Source organism: Eleutherodactylus coqui, chromosome 1 (assembly GCF_035609145.1).
Source record: "Eleutherodactylus coqui strain aEleCoq1 chromosome 1, aEleCoq1.hap1, whole genome shotgun sequence".
Taxonomy (NCBI): domain Eukaryota; kingdom Metazoa; phylum Chordata; class Amphibia; order Anura; family Eleutherodactylidae; genus Eleutherodactylus; species Eleutherodactylus coqui.
Window position 1 is genome coordinate 161,814,174 of NC_089837.1, and position 16,321 is coordinate 161,830,494.

The 16,321-nt window shown below is 43.9% G+C and overlaps 1 protein-coding gene across 3 annotated transcripts in view; it reads left to right on the top strand.

The window, feature by feature from the left end:
* The window catches only part of PDE6D (phosphodiesterase 6D), a 75,491-nt gene that overhangs the window by 54,255 nt on the left and 4,915 nt on the right, over window positions 1–16,321 (top strand). For all 3 annotated transcript variants that reach the window (XM_066602675.1, XM_066602692.1, XM_066602684.1), the window contains exons 4-5: window positions 5,159–5,284; window positions 5,781–5,886. In XM_066602675.1, coding sequence (XP_066458772.1) covers window positions 5,159–5,284; window positions 5,781–5,886 — 232 coding nt within the window. The remainder of the gene's footprint in view (window positions 1–5,158; window positions 5,285–5,780; window positions 5,887–16,321) is intronic.

Here is a 16,321-nt window from a genome sequence, read left to right on the forward strand (position 1 = left end):
TCGTCCTGGTCCCTTTGCAGAGAAACAGCTCCAAAGCATGATGTTGCCACCCTCATGCTTCCCAGTAGGTATGGTGTTCTTTGGATGCAACTCAGCATTCTTTCTCCTCCAAAAACGGTGAGTTGTGTTTTTGCCGAACAGTTCTACTTTAGTTTCATCTGACCAGATGACATTATCACAATACTCTTCTGGATCATCCAAATACTCTCTAGCAAACTTCAGTCGGCCCGGACATGTACTGGCTTAAGCAGGGGGAAGCGTCTGGCACTGCAGGATCTGATTCCCTGTCGGCGTAGTGTGTTACTGATGGTAGCCTTTGTTATATTGGTCCCAGCTCTCTGCAGGTCATTCACTAGGTTCCCCCATGTGGTTCTGGGACTTTTGCTCACCATTCTTGTGATCATTTTGACCCCACAGGGTGAGATCGTGCGTGGAGCTTAAGATCAATGGAGATTATCAGTGGTCTTGTAGCTCTTCCATTTTCTAATTATTGCTCCCACGGTTGATTTCTTCACACCAAGCTGCTTGCCTATTGCAGATTCAGTCTTCCCAGTCTGGTTCAGGGCTACAATTGTGTTTCTGGTGTCTTTCGACAGCTCTTTGGTCATCACCATAGTGGAGTTTGGAGTGTGACTGCTTGAGGTTCTGGACAGGTGTCTTTTACTGATAACAAGTTCAAACAGGTGCCATTACTACAGGTAATGAGTGGAGGACGGAGGAGCCTCTTAAAGAAGAAGTTACAGGTCTCTGAGACCCAGAAATCTCACTTGTTTCTAGGTGACCAAATACTTATTTTCCACCATCATTTACAAATAAATTTGTTAAAAATCAAACAATGTGATTTTCTGGATGTGTTTTCTCATGTTGTCTCTCATAGTTGAGGTCTACCTATGATGCCAATTACAGGCCTCTCTCATCTTTTTAAGTGGGAGAACTTGTACAATTGGTATCTGGCTAAATACTTTTTTCCCCACTGTATTTATTTACTACTTAATTTCTTTACCTAAACAAAAAGCTACAAATGTCACACACAACCCTCCACCAGGACTGCATCTGCTAAGCCGGGCACTGACAATTAAGACATCCTATCCCTAGACTTACCAGTTTCTAAAATTTCCCTGAACCTTCTGTAAAACGGACCCTCAGAGAAAACTGTCCAGAAATTTATCTACTCCGTCCCTAAAATAACCCTAATGAAAGACAATCTCCACAGGAGAGATGCCAGATCTCTGCCCGACCTCACATGATTCAAAGAATACACCTTTACCAGGTCATCCAACAGGTTTCTATAACCTCATCCATGGAAGGATTTCCTGCTCTGTTGAGACTAAACATCATGCGTTCCACATGTGAAACATGACCACTAGGCTGACTAGCAATAAAGTTCATCAGTCCCTACCACCAAGGTCTCTGAATGCCCCATTTCACATAGGAAAGGCCTGCCAACCTAGACTAACCAGTAGAGGCTCCCACCTGATTGTACACCTCTATATTAAAAGAGCACTGAAGCAGGAAATGTTCCATTCTTTCCAGCACATTGTCGCTCTCTACATGGGTACAACTCCTATCCCCAGAGCTCCTCTCCTGTACTTCAAGTTACCCCTTACATATAGTCACCAGTGGAAGTGGTGCTTATAAGTCCCAAAACTTCAAGGGGATCCTGTCTGAATTCAATAAATGCAACCCTACCACCAGGTCCCGAGTTGAGCAGTCCTTGAGCATCAGGCGCTTCTGAAAATGGGTCAAGAGGACCCCTTATCAAGGAGCTTCCTCAAAAGAGTCCTGATCTCCCACATTTCCAGACTCCACTGACATATCTTCAGAACCAAGGCCCAAACCACCCCCACGGTCTCTTTTGCTTGACCCCCATTCCCATTACACTGTCTACCCCCCCTCCCTGTTTTGTCTTTTTGCCCCCCCCCCAGTCCCTAGTTTAAGCACTCCTACAGCCTTCTAGCCATCTTCTTCCCCAGCACAGCTGCAGCCTCCCCATGAAGATACAGCCCGTCCCTAGTGTGACTTGTGGAGCAGGTAGTATTTCTGTGAAAACTACCTTGGAGGTTTTTGCCCTAAGCTTGGATCTTAGGTCCCTGACATAGTTTTTGAGGGCTCTCCATTGACCTCTAATTTGTTCATTGGTGCCAATGTGCACCATGACCGCTGGTTCCTCACCAGCCCCTCACAGTAATCTGTCAATCTGATCTGCAATGTGTCCAACTCAAGCGCCAGGAAGACAACCCACGGTTCGACGATTCCGGTCTTTGTGGTAGATTTCCCAATCTATCCCCCTTATAATTGAGTCCCCCACCACTAGGACCTGTCTAACCTGCCCTGCGCTCCCCGTCCCTTTCGCACTGGAGCAGTCATCTCCCTGGCGTTCAGATGGCATGTCGTGCTGCAGCAGTGCTGGCTCTGCAATGGCATCCCCCCTCATCTGCTAACTTTGCAAACTTGTTGGGGTGTGCCAGTTCAGAACTAGCCTCCTTGGTTCTCTTCTCTTTACCCCTTCTAACTGTCACCCAGCTAGCTGCCTGCTCCCCCTGCTCTTCCAAACTACCATACGCCTCCGCCTCTACCTAAGGGAGTGCCTGCTCAGTGAGCAGCAAACTCCTTTCCATGTTGTCAATGGATCTCAGTGTTGCCAGTCGCTCATTTAGATCCAGGATTTGGGCTTCCAAATGTGCGACGTGCACGCATCTTGCGCAACAGTATGCACCCTTGACTGGCTCGTCAAGGAGCGCATACATTGCACAAGCAGCACACTGGATGGCATTGTCAGGCATGGAGCTCATCCTAATGGGGATCTATAATTTACTTATGGAAGTAGTGAAGATTGACTAGATCACACTCCAAACACACCTCCGCCCGTACGCAACCGCTTATCCCGTATGCAACCGCTCATGCGCCTCTGCCTATACGCAACCTCTCACACGCCTCCACCTGTTCGCAACCGCTGAGCTGATGTTGATCTCTCACGCTCCATGCTAACTAATATACATTCTAGCACAGAGCAGGGAAGGGGCCGCATGTTCATGTATGAAGAGATGAATGGCAGAGCTCATGCACAGAGCCATATGTGTGTGTGCGCTAACTTTGCGTGGACACAGTGCAGGAATGGGGAATCTGGTGAGTATGGAATACAGCTCCTCAAACTCCCCATGCCCTCCCCTTTGAGCCCAAAAATGATGACTGTTTCCCTTTTAATAACAGATACTTTGAAGTCAGGTAATTTATTTATATAGCACCCATCATGTTTAAGATAATTATCAACCAAAATATTTGTTTCCCACTCCCCACGCCCCCAATACCCCCTGCATTATCATACTCCTTGCCAGTATGTAAAGAACTTTTCTGGGAGTAAACAATAGATGGCTATTCTCAGACCCAATAGGAATGTTTAACAGGAAGAGGAGATAGAAATTGATTTACAAAAAGAAAAAAATATTTGACAAAGAATCTTAAAGACCTAAACCAGAGTCATGACATTCTTTGGATGCGTTTTACATTTGCTTTTAATGAGAGCACATCTATCTATATATATATAAAGCTGAAAGCCCTCACTGACTGACTGACTGACTCACTGACTCACTGACTCACTGACTCACTGACTCACTGACTGACTGACTCGCCAAAAGTTCTCCAACTTCCCGATATCGTAGAAACATGAATTTTGTCACGAGCATAGATTATCTCCAAAATAGGAAAAGAAATTGGGTCCCAACTCGATAATTCAATTCTAGCGCAAAAGAATTGGCGTCGAAATTTTACGTGCGGTAGGTAATTTTTTCACTTTCCGGTGTCATAGAAACAGGAAATTTGGCACAGGCATTGATTATGTCATAAATAGGAAAAGCTAATGGGTCCCAACTCCATTATTCAATTTTATGCGCAAAAGAAGTAGCGTCCAAATTTTACGTGTGGAATGTAATTTTTTCACTTTCCGGTGTCATAGAAACGTGAAATTTGGCACGAGCATTGATTATGTCATACATAGGAAAAGCTAATGGGTCCCAACTTGATTATTCAATTCTATGCGCAAAAGAATTAGCGTCCAAATTTTACGTGCGGAATGTAATTTTTTCACTTTCCAGTGTCATGGAAATGGGAAATTTGGCACGAGCATTGATTATGTCATAAATAGGAAAAGCTAATGGGTCCCAACTCCATTATTCAATTCTATGCGCAAAAGAATTAGCGTCCAAATTTTACGTACGGAATGTAATTTTTTCACTTTCCGGTGTCATAGAAACGGGAAATTTGGGAGGAGCATTGATTATGTCATAAATAGGAAAAGCTAATGGGTCCCAACTCGATTATTCAATTCTAAGCGCAAAAGAATTAGTGTCCAAATTTTACGTATGTAATCTAATTCTCTCACTTCCTGATGTCATTTTATATAAAGGAAACGTCGCATGGTTATCTCCCCGTGGTGTTTCCTGGGTAACGCAGAGAACTATGCAAAATGGTGAACATATGTTTTTCCGGTATCTCTAAAGTAACCACGACTTCATAAGATTTTCCGTGTGAACACCAGATAAACACCAGTACCAAATTAACTCGGGCGAAGCCGGGTATATCAGCTAGTAATCTATATAATCAAAATGTTAAAGGGCCACTCCGGCAAAAGCATTTTTCCATCCTTGTGTCTCTCTCACCTGATTGCCTGTCACACTCTGGAGGTGTCCTCTGTATTATTGCAGTCACTTCCCTGCACTACAGCCTCTTGCTGGTGAGATTTTTGGTTTCATTTTCGCATCAATCACATGATTCATCAGCACAGCATTAGCTAGAGGCTAGACCATTTCTGCCTGCCTGGTGAAATTTTATTTATCATTACCATCTATACTCTTCTAACTTGGCTACAGGCCATAAGTATACAGTCAGGAGAGTGAGCTGTGATCTCCTGTATTATAAATGTGTGACAAACTGTGTGATCATAATCAGTAACTGTGATGGAAGGGTCTGTGTCCCTCCTAAGCAGTTTCTTTGGTAGGGTCCATGTAATAGCATCACACAGACTGAGAAACATTATTGGGCCCTAGTTACATAACGAATGAAAAAAATCACCAGAGTGGCCCTTTAACAAGTGGTAAATCTAAATGGCGTAATGGTTTTATGATTCTTTATGTATTTTTACATTGTTTACTTCTTCCTATAGCTCGAGTTCCCAAGAAAATCCTAAAATGTAAATCTGTGTCCAGAGAGATAAACTTTGCATCTGAAGAAGAGATGGAGAACTTTAGGCTAGAACAAAAAGTCTACTTTAAAGGGCAGTGTTTAGAAGGTATGGTGACTATTCTCATATTAATGCTACTTTTTATCTTGGAAAGTCATCACAATTAGTAGCAAAATTGAAACCTTTGCTTATGGCATCCAGTCAATTGTTTTCACTATTTTTGATTAAATCTAATGCATTAACCTGTAAAAAGGCCTCCTCAGCTTTTTTCCCCCCTTGCTCTTCTATGTTTTTTTTATATTTTTTTCTTACCATCTAACCAGTAATAAGCTGTGTACCAGCTAGATGGCAGTAACATTTTCAGTAAAAGCAGATATATTATTTATATTTTTAGCTTTTTTTTACTGCTTTGTTATCTGAAATTTCATCAGTTATGATGATGCTACATTGAATAAATTTTACTGTACCACTGTTTTAAAGCAGAATCCTATCCTTGTCCATTATACTGTTATCTGCATGCCAGCTTTTTTGTTCTTTGTTATGATCAGTGATATTCAAATACATTATGAATTCAAGCTGTTTTGTTGTGTTTTTTTTTTTTCAGAATGGTCCTTTGAGTTTGGTTTTGTAATGCCCAACTCTGTGAACACCTGGCAGTCCATGATAGAAGCAGCACCGGAGTCTCAAATGATGCCAGCTAATGTTTTAACGTAAGAACTTGGCAAATATGTTAATGTGGTGGAAAACGCATAGGGAAGCTTTCTTAAAATATCATTAGAAGTTGAAGATTGATATCAGACTGTAGAGTAAACAATCTTGCAGACCAGGGTTGTTGATCCAGGTCCTGGAGTCGGGTAGGAACCCAAACGTTGATCGAGGGATTATTCTGGCTGCCATTATGGAGTTGGGAAGGAATTGTTTTCCTCCAAATGGGCTAAATTGGCTTCTGCCTCATTTTTAATTTTTTTTGCCTTCCTCTGGATCAACAAGGGGGGGGGGAGGAACAAGCTGAACTAGATAGACATTGTCTTCATTCGGCCTAACCTACTATATTACTAGGTTTTTAAATATACCATTCGTTTGAGTTAACATCTAAAATCTAAGTAGGCATTTATAATAGCCTGCTTCCTTTCTGCACAGTAAAACTGCCTTTACATATTTTGATAACGCATACCATTCCACAATAGAGTTCAAATCCAATTTGCACATCATTGGGTATGCCAAAAATTTTGATCATAAGATTCGTAAATCACTGTGTATAAATGGTAATTGTTTAATAGTCTAGCAAGTGAACCATCCATATAGACATGAGTACCCCATGTCTGCACTGTGCGACTGTGATTACAATTCTATCACAATATCAAAGAATCTTCACATGCAAACGTTGTTTTGAGGGGTTTTTTTAAGAGCAGTAGCGAAGACTCTATTGAACAAGAGAACACCAGAGCGTGTAAAGGCATTCAAGTTCTCTCAATTTCAGTGTCCATTTTCTCATCAAGATTGTGATTTTGATTTTCACTTGATTTTCACAGCTACTATATACCAGAATAGGGTCTGTATGGAAAATATTATAGTGTTACCCAATGGAAGGAGCAATGCTTAAACACTGAGAATTGTTCAGCATAAAAAAAACTATTTGTGTAGAAGACTGTTAAGTACAAAAAGAAAGAACACTGAACCTTTTATAAGGTCGTACTTATAAAGGCTAGCGTGACATCTGTTTGAGAAACTCAAACCGATATGGCACTTCCAAAAATGCAATTTTTACTGCAGATGCGATTTGCAAGAATATTGCATTATTGTTACGATCATGTGGGCAAACTAATCACGGAGCCCACATGATCGTGACCAAGAGAGATGCATGCACACAGGTTTCAGGTGTGCTGGATTACGGTTTTCTCCAGCAGGCTTTGGGGTATTTTGTCGCTTTCCAAATTGTGTGGAAGCAGTATGCGCACACTGACCAAGTCAAACACAAGGTATGAATCTCATGTTAAAAATGGCTCTCCGTCCAGAAACAGCCAGACAGGGCCTTTTATTGTACAGACACACAATGGGCGTGCAACAGGTTACATCAGTAACATATAGGATTCTCATTTGTCGGATCATACAGAATCCCCCACCTCTCTGCCCACCTCTCTGCCCACCCTCTCTCACGTCCGCCATAGTATGGACTTTGTATTCTTTAGCATGCAGACAACCTTAAGGAATTCTGTGTAGTTGACAAGATGTGTTTAACTAGCTTGTGTTTGAAGAGTGGAAGGGGGCCTAGGTAAACACACAGGATATACACGACACTATGGCCCTTTAACTTCTTAGAAACTGGTTGAGCAACTTCGATGTATTTAGAGCAAATACATCACCCATCCATTGGCTAGCAAATACCATGATTAGATTGTGTGTGTCCTTTGAACTCCTCAGAGCTGAAAGTCATTACAATAGCAAAATACATTTGGGTTATATACAAATAGCGATAGACATTTTATACTAAATAATTATCATGTCTATCACAATCCCCCCTTAAAATGTCTATCCTCTAATTTTCACAGTTCTCTGCGCGTGAGCCTATAACTGGAGCGCGTTGAAGGTTCGTTTTAGGGTCTTCAAGGGGGTGTAGGACTTGTCCACTCCTTCTGGGGATGCATCCAGCAAACTCATGATGGGAGCGGCTTTTCCAGCATCAGTTTCACAGGTCTCTCTGACACAGGGGATAACACAGCAGACTAGAACAGAAAAGATAACCATCAGTTCACATACAACAGCGACGCCCGTCTGTGCCAGGATCCTTTACCACCCGCTCATCCATGGCGAGTGCTGGTCCCAAAAGTTAGCTCTTTTTAGTTAGTGCGGTCAGCTTCTTTAATGGCAAGTGCGTTTTTACCCGCGGGTCACGTGTCGTCTAGGATGTAGGTATGACAAGTCTCCCCTATCATCTTTCAGACACTCCCCTTTTTAGCTAAAGTCGTCTCTAAGGCCATTCTATTTTTTAAAAAAGTCATAGTCGAGGTAGGTCCTATTGGTCGACTAGTCCCTATAAGGCGTCTCCAGTATAATTTATAAACCACTGCTAATTATAATAAACATAATTAATCCAGTCAACGTTTATTTACCATAATGATCAGGAAAATGGACTCGAATCTAGTTTTAACTTGGTCTCTAATTTTTAAAACTTGTCAGGTACCCCCCTTGGCTATCCTATGACGTCAATGTACACGTGTAGATCAAAACTACCACCAGGGGTCTCTCTTCTCGCTCTAGCATAATGTTACAATACTAGTAGCGTACACAGGTACGCACGGCGTGGGACTCCCTAATCTTCACCCACACCAATGTCCCTCCTGGAGATAGTCCTAATGGTGAACACGTCCAAGTCGCCTCACCCTTGCGTCAGGGCTTTCCCACTGCCCGTAAGTCCCTACTCCTAGGAGGGGGGGGGGATCCCTACCTCACCTCAGAGGGAGGCCATGGATTCCCTGGGCTCATTTCCGGGCATCCATACCCTCTATCTGTACAAGTTAACACCCCACAGGGTGTGCCCTCGCCGGAACCTAAGGTCTTCTGCACTATCCCTAGGCAAATGGGAATTCCACTGACAATCCATCTTAGGAGATCGGGGCAGGCGCAGTACTAGTACATTTCTCCTTTTTCTTTGGTAGCGCATGTGGTTGGCATTATCGGAACTGGCTCTTCATCTTTTTCAAACAAGGGAAACGTTGGTGTCTGACAGGATGTGGAGGAGCATAAGGGCTTTACTAAGGCACACTCCCCTGTCCAATTACCCTCCAGGCGGGTCCTCTACCTCATGTCTCCACAAAGCCAGTAAACGTCTCCTAAGGACTGGACCTGATTCTGCATCTATTCCCCTCCTATCATACTGTAGGAGGAGCAATACCCGTTGGTGAGTTCCCCAAAAATCTCCCTCCACCCTGCCTATTTGCCCGGCAGGTGTAGTTTCCAGGGTAGTCAGTAATACTCTCTCCGGTGCAAAACACTTAAGTAGTTATAGAGTATTCCTTCTTCCATTTCTCACGGACAGTGTAATTAGCGGAAATGTTCGTGAAGAGACTAATAAACCACTCTTCAGCATCTACAGGGAGATTTAGGGGGACCATCCCCGAGTGTGGTCGGGCACTACCGCACACGCAACAGTTAGACTTGTTGCTCCTGTTAGCATTGTACCTCATCAACTCCAACCAGAGATTCTGGTCAGAGTAGCCAGTCGCTACTGTCAAGGTGTCCTCAAAAGGTAGGGTCGGCTATGATCATCATGTTCGTCAAGGTCTTTATCTTACGGCGGAGGGGGTTAATTATGGGCACGGGACTAAGTGAAGGCTTCCATTCGGCTGCATCTACCATACCCCTTATTTTAAACTTCCCTAAGGGATCTATCCTCCCGTACCGGTATGTCCCCAGACTATAAGTCTCCCCGTCCCCCGGGCTTGGATCTCCCATGGTTAATGTAAAAACCGCATTAAAACCAAGCAACATACTAAGTTCAGCCTTCCAATACCTGCTGTCCTTATTATTCTCAAGGAGGGTTATACGACTAATTAGGGATTTCCCGCTCCTATTTTTCTTATTTAAGGCACTTCGCGGTTTATAGGACTAGTCTGTTCCTGCGTTCCATCCCACTAATCCCCAATAACGGCAGTCTTCTCCCCAGACGTTATCAGTGGCGCAAACATATTGTATTCCCCGGGTATACAAGTCATATAACCAGCTGGACTGAGCTAAATCTGGCCTGCGGTGGGATCTTGCGCCTAGACACGGGACCACAGTACAATAGTCGAAGGAATATGCGGCTACTTGAGCATTGAACGAGTTATACCAGAAGGTAACCATACCCACATATTCTTCCGACTAAGGATTCCAGTTGCCACCCTCTTCTCTCACTAGCCCTAACCAGAGTAACGTCTTTGGCACAACTAAGACTGGTCTCCCGGATCTGAAGCTTTCTTACAGTATGAAGCGTGGATCCATGTAAGTCTTTCGGCTAGTTTCACAGCTGTGGCAGTAGTCAGAAGCACCTGGTAGGGGCCATCAAATCGGGGCTCAGGAGGGTGCTTCCTGGGGAACTTCTTGACGCACACCCAATCCCCAGGCTGCAAGATATGTGTCCCAGTGTCTGCCTCTGAGTCTGGAAGAGAACACCTGTGCATAGGCTTTGGTTAGTTCTTTAACAACGGAAATCACATACTCAGTCAACACATCAGATTGTAATTGTAACCACTGAGGATAGTAACGACCTAGTCTTGGGGCTAGCCCAAACAATCTCGTAGGGAGATAATGTATAATCCCCCCTGGGTTCATATCTAACACTGTATAAGGCTATTGGAGGACAGTCTTTCCAAAGTGGCGTCATTTTTAAGTATCTTACTTTTTAGCGTGCCACTACGTCTCTCCACCTTTCCACTACACTAAAGGTGGTACAGTATGTAAAAGGCCTGGGATACACCCAGAGCAGACATGACATGTTACATTCACCTGCGAAGTTTATACCTCTGTCTGACTCTGAATCACCTCTGGTACCCCATATTCACAGTTTACCTCGTTCATGAGCTTCTTTGCGGTTACCTACTTGTTTACCTTGGTAACAGGGTCGGCCTCCAACCTGCAAAGACATCAACAACAAGCACGTATTCATACTTCCCAACAAGTGGGAGCTGAACGTAGTCAATTTGCAATCCCTGAAATGGGTAGAGTGGTCCCGGCAAGTGTGATGTGGCAAATTTACTTCTGCCCTGACTTACCCATGGCATAGATCATGCTAAACCGGACAAATGATGCAGCAGCTACAGAGAACCTAGAAGTCGCCCAACCTCTTTCAAGCGTCGTCGTCATTACTGCTTTACTAGGTGGGTCTTTCCGTCCATCAGCTGGGCCATCATGGGATACAGGAACTGTGGTGGGCAAGTGCTGTTGACTGTTCACCACACGCTGTCCTGTTTCTGCTGCTCCCATATTAGTCCATTTATTCTTTCCTTCCTTGCTGGCTGGTAACTGTAAAAGTCTTTAGCATATCAAAGTCCAAATTTTTGTCAATGTCCAAAGTTTTTTGCCACTGACTCATGCTGTCAGTATCTTTCTTCTTTCTTCCACGGCTTGAGGGCCGCTGCCTTTGCTGCGCTGTCAGCGAGTGTGTCGTCTCTCGCCTCTCCAGTGTAGGAATCGGTGCGAACTCTCAACTTTGTCAGGTAGAAGTAGGGCCTCCATGCGACTCTGTACCGTTGCACCATTCTCAATTGGTTGTCCTGCTAAGGTAAAAAACTGTCTGGCCTTCCATATTGGGCCGTAATCATGAGCTATGCCAAATGCATACCAGGAGTCAGTGTAAAGGATTGCCGGTCTTACCTCTCGCCACTCTACACGCCTCAGTGAGGGCCTTCCATTCCGCTTATTGTACTGTGACATGCGGAGGCAGAGCTTCTGCTTCTAGGACATCTTGTTGTGTGACCACTGCATATCCGATGTGGAGTCATCAATCCTCACCCTGGTACCATCTGCAAAAAGCTCAACATATGCATTATCAACAGGGGTTCTGATAACTGTTTGCATATCTGCAGTTTCTTACTGAATTAGTACTAAATAATCGTTCTGATGTTCTATTTCACATGGCTCGGAATCTTGTAGCACAAAATCATTTATTTTTTTTTCCAAACCCAATAGCTGATCTACAACACCTAGATCATCTATGACCCAGATCACCTATGCCTCCCCCCTTTTGAACCGCAATACTCAATGGAAAAAGAGTCATTGCGTTCAAACTAGTAAACCAAGAGGCACAAAAACAAGCACTTTGTAGGTCAAGGTGACATTGTATGCAGCGAAGTCTGAGCGAAAATCTCCTTAAAAAAAAAATTTTTTTTTTTTTTTTTTTTTTTCAGGTCGCAGTTAGCATTTTTTAACACAAGGGGGCGCCACACGATTCAAATTTTACGTCACCCAGTGTAATAGTATTTCAGGGTATGACCAGCGTTTAGCTTTTACTCTCCTGTCGGAATATAATTATAGCTTCAGTGTAGACTGACACTAGAATATACAAAAGACTTAAAGAAAAACTAAAGAATACGGATGAATTAACATCCTACTCTGGGCAATTCAGTCCCTCTTTCTTCACATTAAAAGTAAAATTACTTCATCAAATTGCATGAAAAAAGTTTGCTGGGTGACTATAGGGAAATTATTCCATCTGTAGGAGCCTTCCATAACATCATCTGTCTGAGCATCCATTGGAGAAGCGGGCAGTGGAAAACAGAGCCCCTGGGAACATGAGAGAGCGTCCCCTGTCATGTATTCCCAGCCTCTGCCCCCCATGCATCAACTCCAATCTTCCATGCACTATAAACCAGCTTAGTCATCTACTATGTCCCAAGCTGCATCTCCACAAAGGTTTGTTTCCCTGAACTTATCACACATCCAAAGTGGCCACATCTTGGAGCGTAACAAAGTCTGGTCAAACAAAACCTTTGTTCAGACAATCATGATGTTAGCACTGGATACAGTGGCATTGGGAAATATAGGCCTCCCAAATGCAGAAGGCAGAAAGGGGCGGGGCTACAAATCTCCCAAGTGAGGCAAAATGGCTGCCGGAGGAACGGGCGGGGCCAGGGGCAGCAGCACTCCCAGGTGAGGCAAAATGGCTGCTGAGTAGCAGCACTTCCAGGTGAGGCAAGATGGCCGCTGGAGGAGGAAGGGGCGGGGCCAGGTCCTGTCCCGGATGGGGAGGGACCGGAAGTAACATCACACACCCTGAAAGTGAGCACATGGGGGGAAGTAACTTCAGGGTGGGGGCAGGCCTCACTACATTTACTGCAGAGTCACACTATGTTGGATTGTAAACATTGCAAGCGCGGCCGCCATTACAGGGAGGGGCCGCAGTCAACACAAAGACATTACATTGTTCATAAGCAATACACATACCCCCCCCTACATGCTTTCCCCTCTTCAATCTCTTAACTACATTATACCTCCTTCTAGCAATCTAAAAACACCTTTCTTTCTGCTAGGCTTCCTGCTCATCTTCTGAAAACTTTCTACAGCCTATCTTATCTGTCCATGACCTAACATTTCTTTCTGCAACTTTTCCTGATCCTTTCCCATTGTTCAGTAACCAAATCACAAGCTCTATGACCTTTGTCCTTGCTCACTTTGCTCAACTCTATGCTACCTGCTTATTCTATTCTATTCAAAGTTTCTGCACACAGTACTGTTTCTTTTGTAAAATCTGCTTTCTTCAAATCCTTCCCATATAACCCTTCTTTCCCACTCAGATTACAATACGCATTAATTCTATAAAACACAGGGAAAGACAAAGTAAACAGAAAGGGTTAATTGAGAAGTGCTCTTAGTGGCTTAACTTCAGTCCACTCTCTTACCAGCACCCCTCCCCCAATAATCAACACTGCACATTCTTTCTATAATAGCAGACAGACGGGATTACTGGAGAATACCCACAACGGCTCAAGGTATATATATATATCCACCTTTATATCAACCCAAGGTATATATCTCATCTACCTTTATATCAACCCACCGTCTAGTAATCCCCAAGAGCACTTCTTGTACACGATCTAGACAGGACATTTAGCTATACACAGAGACTGACGATTATTTTCAATGACCAAAACCTCAACAATATTCTGGAGCTTCAGCCGTCACAAAGCACGGCTATATTCACCCGTAAATACCTTTTCACATATGAGAACATAACACGCTCAATCATATGGTAAGTATACGTATCATAAATCTTCCTAACCTCACACTAGTTTTACCTAGGAGCACGTGTCACTGGCGTGTTCCCTCAGACTTAAACAGCCGAGTCCGCCCTCCCGACACATTAACCCTCACAGAATTTATCTCTTGGTCTTGTATACACAATTTTTAACCGTCTCAGACATAACAGCATACACAGCGTACAAAATACCCCTAGACAGGTAACGTGGTGATTTTCCCGAGTGGACAGAACTAGAGTTATTACCTGTCTTTCAGTGAAGGTCCAGTCTGGCTCAGGAACAGGCAGAAAAGCAGTCAGAACCCAGCTTTGACACAGGTAGATAAAGCAATCTTACCGTGTTCTGTAGATTTTCGGGCCCCTGAGTTCTGCGTGCCATCTGCCGATCTCTGTACGTTCCAGGCTGTGACCTCACAGATCCACTCGCCCACCGAGGGACGCCAATTGTGCTGGATTACGGTTTTCTCCAGCAGGCTTTGGGGTATTTTGTCGCTTTCCTAATTGTGTGGAAGCAGTATGCGCACACTGACCAAGTCAAACACAAGGTATGAATCTCATGTTAAAAATGGCTCTCCGTCCAGAAACAGCCAGACAGGGCCTTTTATTGTACAGACACACAATGGGCGTGCAACAGGTTACATCAGTAACATATAGGATTCTCATTTGTCGGATCATACAGAATCCCCCACCTCTCTGCCCACCTCTCTGCCCACCCTCTCTCACGTCCGCCATAGTATGGACTTTGTATTCTTTAGCATGCAGACAACCTTAAGGAATTCTGTGTAGTTGACAAGATGTGTTTAACTAGCTTGTGTTTGAAGAGTGGAAGGGGGCCTAGGTAAACACACAGGATATACACGACACTATGGCCCTTTAACTTCTTAGAAACTGGTTGAGCAACTTCGATGTATTTAGAGCAAATACATCACCCATCCATTGGCTAGCAAATACCATGATTAGATTGTGTGTGTCCTTTGAACTCCTCAGAGCTGAAAGTCATTACAATAGCAAAATACATTTGGGTTATATACAAATAGCGATAGACATTTTATACTAAATAATTATCATGTCTATCACACAGGCAACTGACCCTGTGCTACAGGGAGGATGACATGGCCCTACCTAAGCGGGGACATTGCCCCAATAAAGGGCTGCTCAGAGGTCTTCGGATCTGGGCCCTAGCTGCTCCTAGGAACCATGCACCAGAACAGGATACATACACATGCCACTTAACAGGGACAGAACAACAGGACACACAGAGCCAGAAAACACAGCATACAGCAGCCAAAATGCAACCACTAGTAACAGGTGAGAAGCTATATATAAATACCAGGTATTAGTTGACATTTTGATCAAAATGTGGAAGCTAGCGGGCCACTTCACGGCTCCTGGCTATACCGCTAGTCCCTACACTAACCAGGAGTCCAGCATAAAAAACTGACACAAAACTGACAGAAATAAATGTACAAATGGACCAGCATGACCCAGCAAAACACCAAACACACAGCAAGCTGTAACTGACAAGGATTCATGACTGCTCACCCTGAACACCAAACACACAGCAAGCTGTAACGGACATGGATACATGACTGCTCACTCAGGACACTAGTCAGACACTGACAAGAGCAGGGTTTATATGTAAGCCAAGACCCAGGAGATTGGCTAGCAGGAAGTCACCACCCCCAGCCAGCTTAATTCTTCACCACCTGTGTAGCTGTGCTACTAGAATCCATTGTACTACAGGTCCTAGCAGCACAACGTAACAATTACATCACTGAACATATGTTGTTTTTTTTCATACATTAACAATAAGAAAATTTTTAAAAGCCTATCACACTCACATGAAACTCGCATGTACACTCACGATTTTTACTCATCCATAGCAGATTGCTTCAAGAGGAGAAGCGCACATGTAAATAGAACCATTGAAATTAATGGGTTCTATTTCCATGCAATTTTTGTGTGCCTCGCAATGTATCCATGTATTTTGAGAAAAGAATATCAGGCTGTCTGCAGTACTTTGAGTCTGGTTACATAATGTATAGGATCTGTGGTCTGACTCACCTGGGTCTAACAGCAGTAAGTTTTGACTTATTTAGCCATCTGTCACTATGAGATGTGACACGCTGCACTTAGCAGTTTATGACCTGTTAGGAAATTTTTCTATAAACTGGCCAACCCCTTTAAGTTGTAATGATAAGACTATGGCTGCCTGCACACGGGTGGATTTGCATTGCGGAATCCGGAGTGGGCTTCTGCCTCCAGATTCCGCGGCAAATACTACCCATTGTATGCTATGGCAAAATGTGATTTCCTCTACACAAGCGGAAATCGATTGCATTTTGTTTTTGTTCCCCCCCCCCCCCCCCCCGCGCTAGCGGAGGAGAAATTGCAGCGATTCTGCACGACTTCCA